Genomic DNA, 18,374 nt, shown 5'->3' with positions numbered 1-18,374 from the left:
TGAGGGGGGCGGGGCTCCACCAGGGGAGCCGCCTGGGGGGACAGGGGTGAGGGGGGCGGGGCTCCACCAGGGGAGCCGCCTGGGGGGACAGGGGTGAGGGGGGCGGGGCTCCACCAGGGGAGCCGCCTGGGGGGACAGGGGTGAGGGGGGCGGGGCTCCACCAGGGGAGCCGCCTGGGGGGACAGGGGTGAGGGGGGCGGGGCTCCACCATGGGAGCCGCCTGGGGGGACAGGGGTGAGGGGGGTGGGGTTCCACCTTGGGAACCGCCTGGGGGACGGGGTGAGGGGGGTGGGGTTCCACCTTTGGAGCCACCTGGGGGGACAGGGGTGAGGGAGGGTGGGGCTTCTGGGGGAGGGGTGCCCACCCACGGACAGGGCTCACCAAGGTAGGGGCGCATGAGGCGGTAGTAAGCAGCTGGGGTCCTGCTGCTGCCGAAGGCCTCACAGGCCTTGGCATAGAGCACATCCTTCCGGCTCTGGGGGCAGGAGGACACATCCAGGGCCCCGGCCAGCCTGTGGGAGGCGGGAGGCTGAGGAGTTGGCCACCAGCCCCCACCCTTCCAACGGCTGGGCATGGCCCTCCCTTCCGGAGCCACAGCTTTCCTCTCGCCCTGTGTCCTGGGGTGAACAGGGTTCCTCCAAATTCACATCCACCCAGAACCTCAGAATGTGACCTTGTTGGGAAATAGGGTCATTGCAGATGGGATAAGATGAGGTCAGACTGGATCAGGTGGGCCCTAAACCAATGACTGGGGGCCTTCTAAGAACAGGGAAAGCTGAGGGCCTGGCGCGGTGTTCTCGCCTGTCATCCCAGCACTTTGGGAGGCCTGGGCGGGTGGATCACGAGGTCAGGAGATCGAGACCAGCCTGGCCAACATAGTGAAGCCCCATTTCTACTAAAAATACAAAAATTAGCCGGGCGTGGTGGGCGCCTGTAATCCCAGCTACTCGGGAGGCTGCGGCAGAATTGCTTGAACCCAGGAGACAAGACAGAGGTCGCAGTGAGCTGAGATAGTGCCACTTAACTCCAGCCTACACGGCAGAGTGAGACTCCATCTCAAAAACAAACAAAAGGGAAATCTGAGGGCTGGACGCGGTGGCTCACGCCTGTAAATCCCAGCACTTTGGGAGACTGAGGCGAGAGGATTGCTTGAGCCCAGGAGTTCCAGACCAGCCTGGGCAACATAGTGAGACCCCGTCTCTTAAAAAAAGAATAGGAAATGTGGACACAGACGGGGGAGAGCGCGGTGTGAGGATGGAGGCAGAGATGGGGTTGATGTATCCATAAGCCTAGGGGCGCCAAACCTTGTCAGCAACACCAGAAGCTGGAGGAGGCAGGAAGGGTTCTCCCTGCAGGGTCCAGAGGGGGTGGGGACTGCCAGCACCCTGATTTCAGACCTCTGGACTGCAGAACTGAGAGAATATATTTCTCTTTAAAATTACCCAATTCGGCCAGGTGCAGTGGCTCACACTTGTTATCCCAGCACTTTGGGAGGCCGAGGAGGGTGAATCGCTTGAGGTCACGAGTTCGAGACCAGCCTGGCCAACATGGGGAAAACCCGTCTCTACTAAAAATACAAAAATTAGCCGGACATGGTGGCGGGTGCCTATAATCCCAGTTACTCGGGAGGCTGAGGTGGGAGGATTGCTTGAGCCCAGGGGGCAGAGGTTGCAGTGAGCCGAGATCGCGCCACTGCACGCCAGCCTGGGTGACATAGTGAGATTGCCTCAAAAAATAAATAGGTGGGGCACGATGGCCCACACCTGTAATCCCAGCACTTTGGGAGGCCGAGGCGGGTGGATCACGAGGTGAGGAGATTGAGACCATCCTGGCTAACCCGGTGAAAGCCCATCTCTACTAAAAATACAAAAAATTAGCCAGGTGTGGTGGTGGGCGCCTGTAGTCCCAGCTACTTGGGAAGCTGAGGCAGGAGAATGGCGTGAACCCGGGAGGCGGAGCTTGCAGTGAGCTGAGATCGCGCCACTGCACTCCAGCCTGGGCGACAGAGACTCCGTCTCAAAAAATAAATAAATAAAGTCACCCAGTCTGTGTACTTTGCTCAAAGCTAGAGTCCAGCCAGGGCAGCCCTGGGACTAATGCACCCCTGATGGCCTGGCTGAGCTGCCCTCCCTGGCCTCAGTTTCCCCTTGTGGTCCTCCTGGGCTGAGGCGGGAGCTGCCTCCGAGGCAGTGGGGGGTTGGGGTTGGCTCACCGGAGGTCCTGGGGATGGATGGTCTGGATCTGCTGAGGACTCATCCAGCACAGGCGGGTGCCCCCGATGGCCAGCAGCAGGGTGCCGGAGACTGTGCCATTGTGCTCCAGAAACTTCTGCAGCACAGCCTAGGGGCAGAGCCCGGGTCAGTGGGGCAGGCTGGGGCTAGGGGCCACCCACCTGCCCGCCCACCCAGGTGCCCTCACCTCTGTCTGGTTCTCCAGGGCCACATCAGAGGCCAGAAGAGCCACGACCGTGTCCCGGGAGGTGATGCTCCACTGGCCGATCTCGGTGCGGGAGTAGAGGTAGACCAGCGAGGTGATGAGCTGCAGCTGAGCCTCCGGGAGGCCTTGTGGGTAGATCTGAGCAGGTGGGCAGGGCTGGGCAGGGTCAGCAGAGGTGCCGCGCCCACCAGCCTCCCCGTCCCCACAGCCTGGCCGTGCACCTGTGCGAGCTTGGCCTTGACCACGCGCTGCTGGCACTCAGTGGGCAGCGGGTGCTGCAACAGGGGGTCTAGGTTGGTTCTGAGGATGGGGCCGTCCAGGCAGGCCTCCAGCTGTGCACAGTCGTAGTGCACCAGGAGGAGGTCGCCCCGCAGCGTGGCGGCCGTGATGTTGCCTGGGACACAGGGTCTCCCTGGAGGTGCATGGGGTCCAGGCTGGTAACCGGGGCCTGGGCCAAACACCACTGCTGGCTCTGGGCGCCCTTTTTTTTTTTTTTTTTTTGAGACAGAGTCTTGCTCTGTCGCCTAGCAGCAGGGCCCAAAGGCTGGAGAGCAGTGGCATTGATCTCGGCTCACTGCAACCTCTGCCTCCTGGGTTCAAGTGATTCTCCTGCCTCAGCCTCCTGAGTAGCTGGGATTACAGGCATGTGCCACCACGCCGGCTAATTTTTGTATTTCTAGTGGAGAAAGGGTTTCGCTGTGTCGGCCAGGCTGGTTTTGAACTCCTGACCTTAAATGAATCCTCCCACCTTGGCCTCCCAAAGTGCTGGGATTACAGGTCTGAGCCACTGTGCCCGGCCTTTCTTTTTTTAGGCAGAGTCTCGCTCTGTCGCCCAGGCTGGAATGCCGTGGCACGATCTTGGCTCATTGCAACCTCCACCTCCCGGGTGCAAGCGATTCTCACTCCTCAGCCTCCCAAGTAGCTGGGATTACAGGCATGAGCCACCACACCCAGCTAATTTTTGTGTTTTTAGTAGAGATGGGGTTTCCCCATGTGGGCCAGGGCCAACTCTGGACCTCAAGTGATTTGCCTGCCTTGGCCTCCCAAAGTGCTGGGATTACACGTGTGAGCTACTGCGCCTGGCCCAGGCCCCCTCTTTGACCCCTTCCCCTCCCCTTCTGACCTTGGTCAGACCTTGGCTTTCCTTGAGTTCTAACCAAGAACTTGGCCAGACTACTCTGAAGTCAGCCAGGCCCGAGGGAGGAGCCGGACTGGGGGGATGCGGGGTTCCAGGCCACAGCGGCCATACTGACCTGTGCTGAGCCTGGGCCTGGAGGACACTGGTTTGGTCTTGGACTCCAGAAAGCTGGTGACGAAGCGCCTGGCCTCGCGCCGGCTGAGCCTCCCCGCCCCGCATGTAGCCACCACGCTGCGGAAGAAGCCCAGGCCCCCGTGCCACAGCCCGCTTGTGCCCACCCCGGGGCCCCCTACCTCCTGCACCTGTGCCCACAGGTGAGGGCTGATGTATGTGGCCAGGGGCCCCAGGGCCTGTAGCCCTTCCAGTGTCCAGGAGCCAGGGGCCCTGGGGTGCAGAAAGGGGCGCAGTGTTGGGTCCAGGGCAGGCCCCCCGCCCCGGGAGCCCCTGCCCCTCTGTGGACACCCAGCAGGCAGGAGGAGCACCCAGTAAGTGCTTGACCACCCAGTCCCTGACTGGCACCCACGAGAGGGACGCCCCCACCACAGCCAACAGGACAGCACCCCAACCCTCTGCCCCCTCGGCCGCAGGACCCGGTGAGGCTGAGGCCAGAGGTCAGATGTCAGTGGGCTGTGGACATCAGTAACCTCTTGGGCTGACCCCAGGTTGCCTCCCGTCTTGTCCCCGCCTCCTCGCCCGGCCCCATGACACCCACCCGAGCGAGGTCTTCCCACCGGCCAGCAGTGAGTTGAGGGCAATGCGCTGAGCGGCGGTCAGCCGGCGGCAGCGCCGCAGGTTCTCCAGCACGCTGGGGTCCGCGGCACCGATGCTGGACGCGTCCATGTCACACACCAGGGCCCCGAGCAGTTGCAGGTCGGAGGCGCTGAGTCGCGGGCGGGCCACCCCCTGCAGGGCCAGCAGGTCGGCGCCCAGCGGGAGGCTGCCTCCAAAGCACCGGGCCCATCCTGCCCAAGCGCCCACCAGGCAGGCCACAGCCGCCCCCCACCCGCCCCGGCCCACCCCACCCAGCGCCCACCAGGCAGGCCACAGCTGCACGCCGCAGGGCCACCCTCTGGTCGGGTAGATGGCTCAGCAGCTCCACGTCCCTCTGGGCGGCACGGCGGACGAAGGCCCGGCAGTCGGCTTCCCGCACCTGGCTAAGGCTGCAGGTGAGTGTGAGGCTGTCAGGCCGATGGGGGGCGGGGCCGGACCTCCCAGCAGCCCTGAGATGCCCCTGGGGTGTTGAGGGCCCCCAGGACTCCTGTGGCCGGGCAGGGAGGGGCACTCACTTGTAGAAGAGCAGCAGGTTGGGTGGGTGGAGCGTCAAGTCGTCCTGGAGGCCGCACCGTGACGCCAGGTTGGCCAAGCAGCTGAGCTGGGCAGAAGGGTGCCGCTCACTCCCTCGTCCACTCTGGACTCGCCGTGGCAACCCGTGGGCGCCTTTCCCCTCTGCGGAGGCCTCAGGCCCCAGTCCCCACCCACTTCTCGGGCCCCGTTTTCCACATGTCAGGTCCTCCCCACGGCCACCCGTGCCCGCCCCTCTGCCTGGAGGGGAACCCCGCACAGCAGAACAGGCCTCCAAACGGCCGCCCCCAGCCCCTCCGCAGCCTCCTCACTGATGGGGTGTTAAAGCGCAGATGCTGGGCGGGTGTAGACGATTGCCTGTCTCCACCAAGGAGACCCCACGACGCCGGGGTTGGGGGTCTCCTCCGGTGCAGCCCCTTGGCAGGTTCCCAAGTGGACTCTGGGTGGTGCCCTGGGCTCCACCTGACAGCCTCCTCCTGGCACCGGGGCTCTGCCAGGCCTGGCCTCCACCCCCCACCCCATGCTCCCTGAGGCTCTGCTCGCCCCTCTCAGCCTCTGCAGCACGCTGCCAGCCTCAGCGCCCCTGCCTAGGCTTGTCTAGCCTGGCCTTTGAGGTCATTTCAAGGGTTTTTAGCCCATTCCTCAGAGGGCCCTTCGCCTGATTTTATGTCAACCAAGCCTCTGGGACGTACGGTGCATAAGGCGAGGGGCTTCGAGGCAGACAAGGACGGCCCCAGAGTTTTTTTTTTTTTTTTTTTTTTTTTTTTTGAGATGGAGTCTCGCTCTGTCGCCCAGGCTGGAGTGCAGTGGCGCAATCTCGGCTCACTGCAAGCTCCGCCTCCCGGGTTCACGCCATTCTCCTGCCTCAGCTTCTCCGAGTAGCTGGGACTACAGGCGCCCGCCACCACGCCCGGCTAATTTTTTGTATTTTTAGTAGAGACGAGGTTTCACCGTGGTCTCGATCTCCTGACCTCGGGATCCGCCCACCTCGGCCTCCCAAAGAGCTAGGATTACAAGCGTGAGCCACCGCACCCGGCCGGCCCCAGAATTTTGTGCAGCCCCCACCAGGGTCTCATCCCTGAGGAGGAGCCCACCCAGGGTGGGGGCTCGGGGACCCTTCTGCAGCCTGAAAGGAGCCCCGGGGAATGGAGCACGGGCTGCCAGCCTCCTGCAGCGCAAGGTCCTCCTGGCTGAGAGGGAGGGGAAGAAAAACCCTGACTCAAAAACACCCAGAATGCCTGTGAGCTGGAACAGAACGTTCAGGCTGTTTGATTATCAAAAGAAAGGAAAAAAAGCAGGCCAGGTGTGGTGGCTCATGCCTGTAATCCCAGCACTTTGGGAGGCTGAGGGCTGATCACTTGAGCTCAGGAGTTCGAGAACAGCCTGGCCAACATAGTGAGACCACCTGTTTCTAAAAAGAATTGCAAAGTTAGGCCGGGCGCCGTGGCTCACACCTGTAATCCCAGCAGTTTGGGAGGCTGAGGCGGGCGGATCACCTGAGGCCAGTTTGAGACCAGCCTGGCCAATATGGTGAAACCTCGTCTCTAGTAAAAATACAAAAATATTAGCCGGGCGTGGCGGCGGGCGCCTGTAGTCTCAGCTACTTGGGAAGCTGAGGCAGGAGAATCACTTGAACCTGGAAGGCAGAGGTTGCAGTGAGCTGAGATCACGCCACTGCACTCCAGCCTGGGCGACAGAGAGAGAGTCCATCTCAAAAAACAAAAACAACCATCCCAGCTACTGGGGAGGCTGAGGTGGGAGGATGGCTTGAATCTGGGAGCTGAGGTTGCAATGAGCTGTGATGGTGCTACTGCTCTCCAGTCTGGACAATAGAGTGTGATCTTATCTCAAAAAATAATAATCATAATAAAATTTTAAATGTTTTAAAGAAGAGAAAGCCCAGGTGCAGTGGCTCATGGCTGTAATCCCAGCACTTTGGGAGGCCGAGACAGGGGGGTCACTTGAGGCCAGGAGTTTGAGACCAGCCTGAGCAACGTGGTGAAACCTGGTCTGTATTAAAAATTCAAAAATTAGCCGGGCGTGGTGTCACGCGCCTGCAATCCCAGTTACCTGGGAGGAGGCTGAGGCAGGAGAATTGTTTGAATCCGGGAGGCAGAGGTTGCAGTGAGCTGAGATCGTGCCACTGCACTCTAGCCTGGGTGACAGAGTGAGACTCTGTCTCAAAAATAAATGAGAGAAAAAAAGACTGTGGCAATACGATACTAAATTATCAATGAGACCTATGGCCGTGCCAGGCAGAGGGGAGGTGGTGCCTGCTGGCTGTCCCTCCGTCCCTCCGTCCCTCCTGTGGCCTCCTTGTCTGAGTTGAAAGCGTTCCCTATTTGCTGAGTCCATGTTTTACACAGGGCTTTATTCCTTTAACCGGTTACAAATGAAAGAGTCTCTGAATCCACCTATGACTTATAAGCCCCCAATTCGAGATATCCTGTCTTCTCAGGGAGAACGGGCTGATGTCTGCCTACCCCGTGTTCTCTGCCTCTTTGCCTGTAACTCCTGCCTCCCGGACGCCTAGAAAACCAACCTGCAACCTGCCGGCCTCGGGCACTCACACCTCTTGAGACTGTTTCCTCGGGCTGGGGTCACTCATACGGCTCCGATAACTCTAAACTATGTCACTGTGTGGTTTTCCCGTGAAGGGGTGGAGGTCTTTCTGCCTTTCCCTTTTCCTGGACGGCCCTGCACAGGCCAGGATCCTGCAGCCCGTACAGCGAGAGGCCTGTGGGCTGTCATATCTGCTCTGGGGGCCCAGAGTATGCACCCCAAGTCGGGCTCCGTTCCCCGCAGAGGTGGATGGGGAGGGGAGGGGGAGCCCTCGTCCTCGCTGGGGACACAGGGTGCGGCATCTGCAGGCAAGTTGGCTAAAAAGTCCTGGAAGTGGATAAGTGTGGGCTGCACCCAACAGTCCCCCTGCCTCCTGGTGGACCTCCCGTCCTGGGGGGCCACAGAGACACACTCCAGGTGGTTTTGAAGTTGGTGGGTTGGCTTCCACACAGCCCTCCTGCTCTAGGGGGCTGCACACCCCGTCCTGACCGTGGTCACACTGGGTCCTGCCCTAGCTCTCGCTTAGCCGTCCCTCACCTCTGCCACCTGAACCCATGTGCCCTTCCCTATCCGGGCCCGTCCCTCAGAGCCTGGCCTCGGCCGCACCCCTCACCCACTCACACTCCTTCCCGCTCACCTGCAGCAAGGCCAGCCTCTGGATTAGGACTGAGAGCTGGTCCCGGGGCAGCTGGCTGGCCGGCTGGCACCAGAAGCCTTGCAGCAGGGAGCAGTTGGCACTGGGCGGAGAGGAGGAGACAGTGGCAGGGAGGGTCCAGGAGGGGTGGAAGCAGCTGAGGGGGGCTGCCCAGCAGAAGGGCATGGGCTGCATGCACGCAGCCTGCAGGACCGAGGTCTGACTCCAACGCTCCCCAACACTGAAGGAGGGAGAGCGGGAGGTGGTACCCCCTACACAGGCAAGATCCTGCTTCACTCACTCACTCATTCACTCACTCACTCATTCACTCACTCACTCATTCACTCACTCATTCACTCACTCACTCATTCACTCACTCATTCACTCACTCACTCATTCCCTCACTCACTCATTCCCTCACTCACTCATTCACTCATTCACTCACTCATTCACTCATTCACTCATTCACTCACTCACTCATTCACTCATTCACTCACTCATTCCCTCACTCATTCACTCATTCACTCACTCACTCATTCACTCATTCACTCACTCACTCATTCACTCACTCACTCATTCACTCATTCACTCATTCACTCACTCATTCACTCATTCACTCATTCACTCACTCATTCACTCATTCACTCATTCACTCATTCACTCACTCATTCATTCACTCATTCACTCACTCACTCATTCACTCATTCACTCACTCACTCATTCACTCATTTACTCACTCATTCACTCACTCATTTACTCATTCACTCATTCACTCACTCATTTACTCATTCATTCACTCATTCACTCATTCACTCATTCACTCACTCACTCATTCACTCATTCACTCACTCATTCATTCACTCATTTACTCACTCATTCACTCACTCATTTGCTCATTCACTCACTCATTCACTTACTCACTCATTCACTCACTCATTCACTCACTCATTCACTCATTCACTCATTCACTCACTCATTTACTCACTCATTTACTCATTCACTCGTTCATTCACTCATTCACTCACTCATTTTTACTCATTCATTCACTCATTCACTTACTCATTTTTCACTCATTCACGCATTCACTCATTCACTCACTCACTCATTTTCACTCATTCACTCTCTCATTCACTCACTCATTCACGCATTCACTCATTCACTCACTCTTATTCACTCATTTCACTTACTCATTCACTCACTTATTTTCATTCATTCATTCACTCATTCACTCATTTTCACTCATTCACTCTCTCATTCACTCACTCATTCACGCATTCACTCATTCACTCACTCTTATTCACTCATTTCACTCACTCATTCACTCACTTATTTTCACTCACTCATTCACTCATTTTCACTCATTCATTCACTCACTCACTCATTCACTCCTTCATTCATTCTCTCCTTCATTCATTCTCTCCAGAACACCCTGAGGGGCCAGGCTCTTGGCTGCACACAGAGCCTTAGGTGTGGCCCCTGCCTAGACCCTGGGGCAGCACTTCCTCCTGAGGCTGGGTCCCAGCTGGCCGGGAGCTCAGGTGGCTCCCTGACCACCCCCACTGGCTGCTGAGGCACCTGAGGAGGAGACACCCCCACCCAGGGCTTTGGCACCTGCTGGGCAGCCCCGGGGAAGCCGTCTCCCCAGCCTTCCGTGTGACTCTAATCCAGTCAAACACAGAGTGGGCCTTGTGCCACTCCTGACCCCAGCCCTGCCTCACAGACGCCCTGATTAGTCAATTGACCAGCCTGTCACTGTCACTAACTCCGAAGGACGGGGAGGAGGGCCAAGCCCAGCATGAGGTTCCAGGCAGTGCGGGGAACCAGAGTGTCCTCTGGGGTGGGCAGAGGTGGCAGGGCCTGATGGTTGAGGCCTCGGCAGTGGCTGAGGGACCCACACCCGGCCATGTAGGTCCAAAGCTGGACACTGGACACTGAGTCATCTCAGGGCCCCCCAAAGTGGAGCAAGAGACGACAGCCTCAGTGTGCAGACTGCTGGTGGCCACCCCCAGACCCCTCCCCATCCCTTTGTCTGACCCCTCCCCCGGCCCGACCAAGAAGCAGACCCCCACGGCAGGAGGGCTGCACTCACCTGGCCCACAGGTTGGCCCCGCTGGCATCCAGCCCTCCTGGGGAAAGACCCTTGGCCTGGGGCCCAGAGCAGTGGGCAGCAAGGGACAGGAGGAGGGTGAGGCCGGAGGTCTGCAGGGCACCTGGAATATGGTGGGCTGTGAGGGTCCCGGCGGGAGCAGGGGCCGGGGCATCTGGGTCCCAGGGTGGACCTGTGGCCCCCACCATGGGGGTCTCCTTGAGGCCAGAGGACACGGAGGGACTTCTGGAGCCCCACAGCACCGGCCACCTGTGCACGGCCTGGGCCCGAGCGCAGGGCCTGTCTGGTGGTGCATGCACAGGCGTGATGCTGTGGATGCGTGCAGGCATGCACGCGTAGGTGACAGTGTGCATGGGTAGGTGACGGTGTGCACGTGTAGGTGACAGTGTGCACGTGTGACAGAGTGCATGGGTAGGTGACAGTGTGCACGGGTATATAGCACAGGCGTGAGGCTGTAGTGTGCACGTGTAGGTGACAGTGTGCACGAGTAGGTGACAGCTGTGCATGGGTGGGTGACAGTTGTGTGCACGGGTAGGTGACGGTGTGCACGGGTAGGTTACAGTGTGCACGGGTAGGTGACAGCTGTGTGCACGGGTAGGTGACAGCTATGTGCACGGGTAGGTGACAGTTGTTTGCACGGGTAGGTGACAGCTGTGTGCACAGGTAGGTGACAGTTGTGTGCATGAGTAGGTGACAGCTGTGTGCATGGGTAGGTGACAGCTGTGTGCATGAGTAGGTGATAGTGTGCATGGGTAGGTGACAGCTGTGTGCATGGTTAGGTGACAGTTGTGTGCACGGGTAGGTGACTGTGCACGGGTAGGTGACAGCTGTGTGCATGGGTAGGTGACAGTGTGCACGGGTAGGTGACAGTTGTGTGCATGAGTCTGGCTGTGTGTGCACATGTCCACCCGTGTTGCACATGTGTGAGATGGCAGGTGCATATGTGTGAGCTCCTTCTACCTCCAGCCAGACGCCCTGTGGCTCTGTGTCCTCACAGTGGAGCCCTGAGACCCCTAAGGCAGCGGAGCTGTGGGGGCAGAAGCCACCTTCAAGGGCCCCGGCTGCTCAGCTCTGCAGTGGGGGTCACGGCAGGGCCTCCCAGCAGGAACTGGGAGCCCAGCCCATGTTCCTACTTTGGAAACCCAGCCTAGGAAGGGGGTTTGGGTGCAGGGGAGCCCCCTTATCTTGCTGGCCCCGGGGAGACCACATGGTGAAGTCTCTTCCGGCAGGCATTGAGCAGGGGTCGCCGCAGCCCACACAGATCTGCCCATGGCCTCCTGGGCTGCTGGGGCCCGGCCCACCCCTCTCAGGGAGGGTGAGGCACTGGACAACCCTGGCCTCAGAGCCCGGCCCTGGCTGTGCCCGGGCTGCCCGAGAGAATGCTGTCTCCACTCACCCTCCCACCGTTTCCCCAGAAGCCATGACCAGCTCCCTGGGCCAGGAGTGGCCCCTTCTGGGCAAGCTCGCCTGCCCTGCCTCACCCTCCCGGGACCCCCATGCCTGCTGGGGAGGGCTGGGCTCACAGTGCCCTGGCAGCCCCACCCCCGGCCTGCTGCTGCTGGGCAGGGCCCACCTTCTCCTTCCTTGGCTTGGGACAGACCCTCGCTCAGGAGAATGGGGTGGCCAGGGCCCTGGGCGCTCCCATGTCTGCGGGATGGCTTTGCCACATGGGCCTGGCACTGTGGAGGCCCCCTTTCTGCATGGAGGTCTCGTCTCACCCACTCTGGGGCCCATGTCTGTGCGGCGGCGTGCACTGGTCATCCTGGCTGAGACGTCCCAGGGCAAGAAGGTGCTGGGGCCACGGGCAGTGGGTCCAGGACTAGCTGGAGAGGCATGACAGAGGCGAGACACAGGTGAGACACACAGGCTGGCCCCGCACTGCCTCCCATCCCCTAGGGTGTGGAGAGGGAGGGTGCAGTCCAGGTTCACCCGGGGCAGCGGGGCCAGAGCTGCGGCTCTCCCACCTTCGAGGGGAAAGGATCCATAAACAGTGAAAGGCAGCAGTGGGGAGCAGGAGCTGGGTGAAACCCTGGGGCCTTTCTTATCGCAGGTCGGGGTCTAGGGGACCCACGGGCTGCTGGGTCTCCAATGAACAGATCTCCAACAAACAGCGAGTCCCCCAGGCAGCCTTGTGCAGCCCTGGCTTCGTCCCCACACCCAGCGACCCTGGCACCTCCCTTTCCCTCTTTGAGCCCCAGATGTCCGGCTCTGTCGCTGACATCCGGACCCCAGTGGCAGCTGGGGTAGCCTCAACCGCACTGGAAATGGAAGCTGCAAGGCCAGGGACTCTGAAGGAGTCCGGTACTGCTGTGGGCCACTGGCTCCCCCTGGAACCAGCCTGATGGCTTTTGGGCACCTCTGGGCCTCCTGACTGTGGCCCAACAGGGAGACAGGAAGGCTGCCCCATGCAGAGGCAAATGCAGAGGGTCAGGCCCAGCCACAGGTCCAGGACTGGCCCCGCGGGTGGGCTGGTGGTGGCTCCCGCCCGCCCTTCTCACCTGAGCAGAAACCCTGGGTGCGGCGGAGGGAGGTGCTGCCCAGGCTGTGGGGTGGCTGCTCCTGGCAGGGAATTGTGGACCAGGTGCTCCGGACGCAATCCCAGTCCGCCAAGTGCGTCAGCCGCTACCACTGAGCGCCTGGGTGCAGAGGCGGTGCAGGGCGGGGATGCCGGGGTCCCCGCTCACCTCCATGCCTGGCCTGGCAGGCGGCATGAGACTGCCCTGCCCTGCCCAGTCCCACTCCCACGGTGACGCCCGCCAGGAAGTCCTGTGGGGGAGGCCCGGGCTGTGCCAGGCGATGCACCGTGTCAGCCCCTGGGGACCTCAGGCACAATGGGCACCTACTCCCTTCCCCCAGAGCAAAGGCTGAGCTCACAGCTGGCAGCTGCCCAGCTCACGCCCCTCCCCGCCCCCCGGGGCCCTGCTCTGCAGCGTCTGTGCCCCAGGGGTCAGGTTGTGCGCCTGCATCTGAGTCCGCCGTGTTTGCTGGTGCCTGCGTGTGCACAGGTGCATCTTGGGCCTCCTGGTCTGTGTGCCCGGGAGCACGGACACGGACGCACTATGTGTCCCTCTGGGGGACATCAGGAACCAAATGTGGGGGCCAGGAATGGTGACGGCTGTGGCCATTCCGTGGGTGCCACAGCTCAGAGCTGGGCAGGCGAGAGCACCCATGTGTGCACTGTGGGGCTCCACCAGGCAGGCCAGGGGGGGAGAAGAGACAGAAGGGACTTCCCAGCCCACCTGCCAGGCTTCTCCCCTCACTGGGACAGGGTGCTGGGTGACCCAGGCTGAGCCCTGGCCTGGCCTACCTACCCCAGCTCTCATCTTGGAGGAGACTCAGCCCCTGCTTGGCAGGACCTGCAGCTCAGGTTCAGCTGTGGCACCACCACCCTCTGCACCAGAGCTATGCTATGGGTCCCAACAAGCCAGCTCCACGGCCGAGCTGAGACTTGACCCCCGATCTGTTCTTCTGGGGGCTCACAGCGGGGGAACTGGCGGGTGACCGACCCCCAGGCCTGCACAGGCCCACGGGAACCTAGGGGCCCCTTTGAGAGCTCCAGGCTGACACCGAGGCATGGGCACCATGAGGGACGGCGCTCAGGAGGCCTGGCTTGTCGACGAGGGTCCGGCTCAGGTCAGGCCCTGAAGGCCCCTTGGCCGGCTGTCAGCTGGGCCAGCCCGGCTGGACACAGCGGCTCCAACAGCTGCAACTGGTCACAGTTGGGGCAGTGAGGTCGGCAGCCCCCAGTCTAGAGGGGTGGGGTCCCGTGGGGCAGGGTGGGAGACTGTCCCAGCCAGAGGGGAGGCGTGCCTGGTCCCGACTTGGGCTGATTCAGACAAGGACCAGGAGGAGGCTTGGAGACAAGCCAGCCCTGAGGGAGGGGAGGCCGGGGTCAGGCGCCGGAGGGTGAACACGTCCCGGGGCTGTCCAGGGAGGGGCCTCGAGAGTGATGGGTGTGCTGTCCGTTGGGGTCGCCCGACTGGTGCTACTTGAGGGTTATGTGGTCTCTTTGGATCTGCACCAGCCCCTTCCTTTACGGATGAGGAAACTGAGTCACGGGAGCAGCAGCAGTGAGTCCAGGCCCTGTGGCCTCGCCTCAGGGACTCTGGGGCTGGAATCCGCGTCTCGGCTGAGGGCACGGTGGCAGCTGCCTCTGGTCCAGGCCCTGCTGCTGTCACTGCTGGGGTCCTAACCAGGGTTTCAGGGCTGGCCCTGGAGCTGGACAGTGGCAGGCAGGGGCCAGGCGGGCCTGAGACCAAGTGCTGGCCCATGAGATGCCCCTTCCACAGAGCTCAGAGACTTGGGAGGCCAGGCCCCCGTGTAGGCCCAGGCTGGGGCTCTGCGAAGATCCCTGGCTGGACCAGCTGGGTGTTTCCAGGGTTCTGGCTGTGGGGGCTGGGGGTTAGGCCAAAGCTGCAGGGTGCTTGCTGTCTACAGGAGGGGCCCATAGGAGCCTGGACCACTGCATCTGTCCCGGGTCCTGCTGGGACCTCAGGGCAGGGAACAGAGCTAGGAAAGGTCTGGGTGGCCCTCGGAAGCCCCACTTCAGACACCCTTGGAGCCAGTCACTGAACATTTATTTGGAGTCCCTGGAGCCCCGCCGTAGCCAGGAGCTCAGGCTGTGGGGGTCAGAGGAGGTGGGACCTGGTAGACCCATAGCTCCCAAGCTGGGGTCCCAGAGGCAGAGTGACAATGCACTGCTGTGTGGGAGCCAGGCAGGTGGTGACGTGGCAGAACTGCTAGCAGGGACCCAGGAGACGGCAGCAGGTTGGTGCTCACAGTGGATCTGAGGGATGGGCGTGCGTGGCAGGGCCTTGGCCATGGCCCCTGACCAACCCCCGTGCACCAAGCACTACACTGAGCTCAGAATCCGGGCAGAGGGGGAGCCACGGGTACAGTGAGGCCAAGGCACACGCAGCTGGGCCTGCAGATTCGAGCCCAGCACGGACCGTTAGGTCTTGGGAGGAGGCAGCTGAGGGTGATATGATCTGCACAGAGCAGTGAGGGGCAGAGGACGCAGGGACCGGATGGGTGTCCCAGGCCAGGTGAGCCCAGAGCAGCCCTTCCCAGCCCCTCTAGAGGGTAGGTTGGGGGCAGTAGCTCACCAGGCCCAGGAGCGGCCCACCCTGGAGGCAAAGCCTATCCCAAAACCCGGCCCTGCCTCTTCCTGGGGTGACCTCGAGTCCATAAAACTGGTACCCCTGGGGTGAAGTTTGAGAGCCGGAAGCTGTTCCAGGAGGAGGCAAGGGCCTCGGTTTCTCCTGGGGCGTGTGGGTAGGAAGGTCCTCGGGAACCCGCATCAGTCCCGGGGCCGGCCGCAGGGCAATGTTGTCACCTGTGATCACGGCTGCCTGGCGCCCCCTGCTGGCCACACCTCAGCCCGTCCCCGCAGGCCTGGCCAGGGCAGCCCAGTGGGCCCAACGTTGCCTGGCACCTCGAGGTCCCAGAGCCGGTGAGCACACGCTCGCTGGCCCATCTCCCTAGAGTCCTGCTGTGCAGCTGACACCCCCTGCCCCAGCCCCACGGCTCTCAGCTGTCCGGCTCCAGCGTCCACTCCGACAGCCACTGCAGGCAGTGACCTCGCTGTGCCTCAGTCTCAGGGGGCTTGGTTGGGGGTGGAGGGGGCCGGCTGGGCCCAGGCAGGAGTGCGGAGGGGCTGCCTGGCCTGGGGCCGCTATCCTCGGGGTCAGGGTCAGGGGTGGCCCGTAAGGCTTGCACAAGCTGGTCCAGCGACTGCAGCAGGGTGTGGGGGCTCCAGCAGGCGTCCAGGGAGGGCAGGAAGGGGTCAGGGGTGCAGACCTCCACACACTCGGCGTCCGTGGGGATGCGCAGGTAGAAAGCGTGCAGCATCATTCTGAACGGCCGGTCCTCCCGGCCCGAGGCCTCTCCGTAGGTCAGGTCGCCCACCACGGGGTGGCCCAGGGCACTGCAGTGCACGCGCAGCTGGTGTGTCCGGCCTGTGGGGCGAGGGTGGTGCCGGATCAAGCTAGGGGCGGGGCCGCTCCACACCTATCTCCCTGACCAAGACCCACCTCCTGTCATGACCCCATTGCAATCTTAAAGCAGCCCCTTGGGGTGGAACTCTCCCTGTCCCCTGCCGTGGATGAGAATGACAGTATTTGAAACAGGAGACTGTGTTCGGATCACCACTGGTGAGGACGGGGCCAGGGTGGCGCTCGGTCCTAGAGAATCTAGGCCAGCCAGACCCCCAAGGACTCAGTCAGGAGCCAGCAGGGACCCTGTGTCAGGTGAGAAGCTGAGAGGCTGCAAGGCGTGGAGTTAAGAACACAGGAGTGCTTGTTGCCAGCTCTGCCTTGATGCTCAGGGTGGCCCAACATAGGCTTTGTAGCCCTGTGCCTCAGTTTCCTTTCTGTCACCACCAGGACACTGCCCGCCCCAGACACACCCGTGAGCGGCTTCAGCAGCACTTTGGAGACAGGATCGCCTGCGTACAGCCCGTGTTCCAGAACCACGAGCTCTGTGAGGCTCGGCTTTGGGTTCTCACAACCTGGGACGAAGAAGGCAGGTGTGAGGTCAGCGGGACTGACCTGGGGCCCAGGCCCACCCCGAGCCACGATGCCCGCCCAGTGGGTCCCTGCCTGCCGCACCCTGCGAGCCCTCGATGCCCGCCCAGTGGGTCCCTGTCTGCTCAGGCCCACCCCGACCCACGATGCCCGCCCAGTGGGTCCCTGCCTGCCGCACCCTGCGAGCCCTCGATGCACATGGTGTGGGCCCGGCCTTCCGTGCTGTTCCTGCCAATGGCATGGCTGATGGTTACCCGGCTCTCCTGGATGTGCCCCCGCAGCTGCAGGAGAAGGGGAATCGCACGCAGTTCACGGGGCAGCCCACCACTGCCAGGGAGCCCACCTAACACCAAACAGCCACGTAGGGCGTAGTGGGAGGCTCTGAGCCAGGGCCTGCCCAAGTGGGGTGGGAGTCCTGAGTCCCCACGCCCCACCCCAGGACTGACCGGGTCTTACCAATGCCAGGTAAGCCTTGGTCACGCGCCGCTCCTTGAAGCACCTGTATGCGCTGCCGGCGGCTGCCTTGTTTAGGGCCACGCACAGTGCCCCGCTGGTGGAGAAATCCAGCTGGTGGCAGAACCTGGGGTAGGGCAGAGTCCAGCGTCTGAGCCACTTTCCTCCACAGACGCCACCGTGGGGCTCCGGCCGCCCCGCCTACCTGAACCCGTAGCAGGTGTCCGGGTCGGCCAGCTCGGGAAAGCGGTGCCGCAGTTGCTTCTGCAGGCTCAGGGTCTCCCGCCAGGCCTTGCTGTCGATGCGGACGTCCCAGTGCTTGTTGACCACCAGGAAGTCGCGGCTCCGGTATACGATGGACAGGTTCTCCACGCTTCCTGGCTCCATGGCCGCCCTGCCGAGCCACGCGTGGGTGCGTGTGCTGTGAGCACGCGGGGAGCGCCCAGCCCAGCATACAGAGGTACCTGCACCGCCCCACCCGGGCTCCGGTGCGAAGCCACCGAGCCAGGTCCGCAGCCCTACTGTGCACCTGCATCCTCAGTCCCCGAGATCAGGCCGGGGCTTCAGCTGGGGGGTCAGGGAGTCAGCCTGCTCCGGGGTGACCTGAGGGGCCCTGCCTGACCCAAGCCTGGAGAAAGAGCCCGTTCCAAGCCTGCCCCACAGATCCTCCCCGCAGACCCTCGCCTCCAGGGGATGCACGTGACGACCTCTGCCCGACGGTGGGGGCGGGGAGGGGCTGCAGCACTACCAGGCCCGGCAGCCAGGTCTGCCCGGGGCGCGGGTTAGGGCTGGGGCTTCCTCGTTTCCCGCAGTCCGCGCAGACCCGCGCCCCGCATAGGCCCGGTGGTCAGGCCGACCCTGGCTCCGAGCCCCTCCCGCGCCTGCGCCCACGCCCACGCCCACGCCCACGGCAAGACCAACCTGCTGCCGGGCCGTGCAGTCCAGGCCCCCGATGCCGTGCCGGGCGCCGGCTCCAGCTCCGCGCCCGCGCGCTGGCGACCCGGAGACCCTGGAAGCTCGGCTCCGGCCGCCTAGCAGCGCTTCCGCCCTGCCCCGCTGCGCGCGCAGCCCCGCCCCCGGCCCGACCCCGGCCCGCCCCCGCCGCGGAAGGGCGGCTGCGCCGGCCAATGGCGAGCTCCCTAGGACAGGCTGCGGGGGCACGAAGCAGGAACTCGCCCCGCCCACCCCTCCCGCAACCCCGCCTCCGCCACGCCAACC

At 62.4% G+C, this 18,374-nt stretch overlaps 3 protein-coding genes across 3 annotated transcripts in view; 1 reads left to right on the top strand and 2 right to left on the bottom strand.

The window, feature by feature from the left end:
• Positions 1-330, top strand: part of LOC116462404 (mesothelin) — a 10,606-nt gene extending 10,276 nt beyond the window's left edge. Inside the window, exon 15 of the mRNA XM_058433945.1 lies at positions 325-330. Within this exon, the coding sequence (XP_058289928.1) occupies positions 325-330 (6 nt within the window). The remainder of the gene's footprint in view (positions 1-324) is intronic.
• A 55-nt stretch (positions 331-385) lies between these two features.
• Positions 386-12,177, bottom strand: LOC116462403 (mesothelin-like protein; the record flags this gene model as incomplete). The annotated part of the gene is made up of 12 exons (XM_058433985.1): positions 12,109-12,177; positions 11,898-12,002; positions 10,162-10,282; positions 8,060-8,175; positions 4,861-4,972; positions 4,608-4,734; positions 4,287-4,477; positions 3,690-3,958; positions 2,658-2,848; positions 2,419-2,574; positions 2,213-2,340; positions 386-512 (listed from the first exon to the last, which is right to left on the bottom strand). Coding segments are annotated over exons 2-12 (1,581 nt in total), but the record flags the coding sequence as incomplete, so codon positions are not given.
• A 2,545-nt stretch (positions 12,178-14,722) lies between these two features.
• Positions 14,723-18,275, bottom strand: RPUSD1 (RNA pseudouridine synthase domain containing 1). The gene is made up of 6 exons (XM_032144669.2): positions 18,078-18,275; positions 17,362-17,550; positions 17,160-17,283; positions 16,882-16,984; positions 16,586-16,687; positions 14,723-16,136 (listed from the first exon to the last, which is right to left on the bottom strand). Exons 2-6 carry the CDS (start codon positions 17,541-17,543, stop codon positions 15,709-15,711), a joined length of 939 nt encoding a protein of 312 aa, XP_032000560.1. The 5' UTR covers positions 17,544-17,550; positions 18,078-18,275; the 3' UTR covers positions 14,723-15,708.
• Between the last annotated feature and the right edge of the window lie 99 nt (positions 18,276-18,374).

This window comes from Hylobates moloch, unplaced genomic scaffold (assembly GCF_009828535.3).
Source record: "Hylobates moloch isolate HMO894 unplaced genomic scaffold, HMol_V3 SCAFFOLD_23, whole genome shotgun sequence".
Taxonomy (NCBI): domain Eukaryota; kingdom Metazoa; phylum Chordata; class Mammalia; order Primates; family Hylobatidae; genus Hylobates; species Hylobates moloch.
Note: the sequence above shows the minus strand (reverse complement) of the source record. Positions and strands in the feature narration are given on the sequence as shown.

Excerpts from the sequence above, each read along its gene's own strand:
- RPUSD1 (XM_032144669.2), bottom strand. The coding sequence starts at position 17,543 with ATGGAGCCAGGAAGCGTGGAGAACCTGTCCATCGTATACCGGAGCCGC. Across the intron at positions 16,985-17,159 it reads CCAAGGCTTACCTGGCATTG|CTGCGGGGGCACATCCAGGA; the intron begins GTAAGACCCGGT and ends CTTCTCCTGCAG. Across the intron at positions 16,137-16,585 it reads GCTGCTGAAGCCGCTCACGG|GCCGGACACACCAGCTGCGC; the intron begins GTGTGTCTGGGG and ends CTCGCCCCACAG.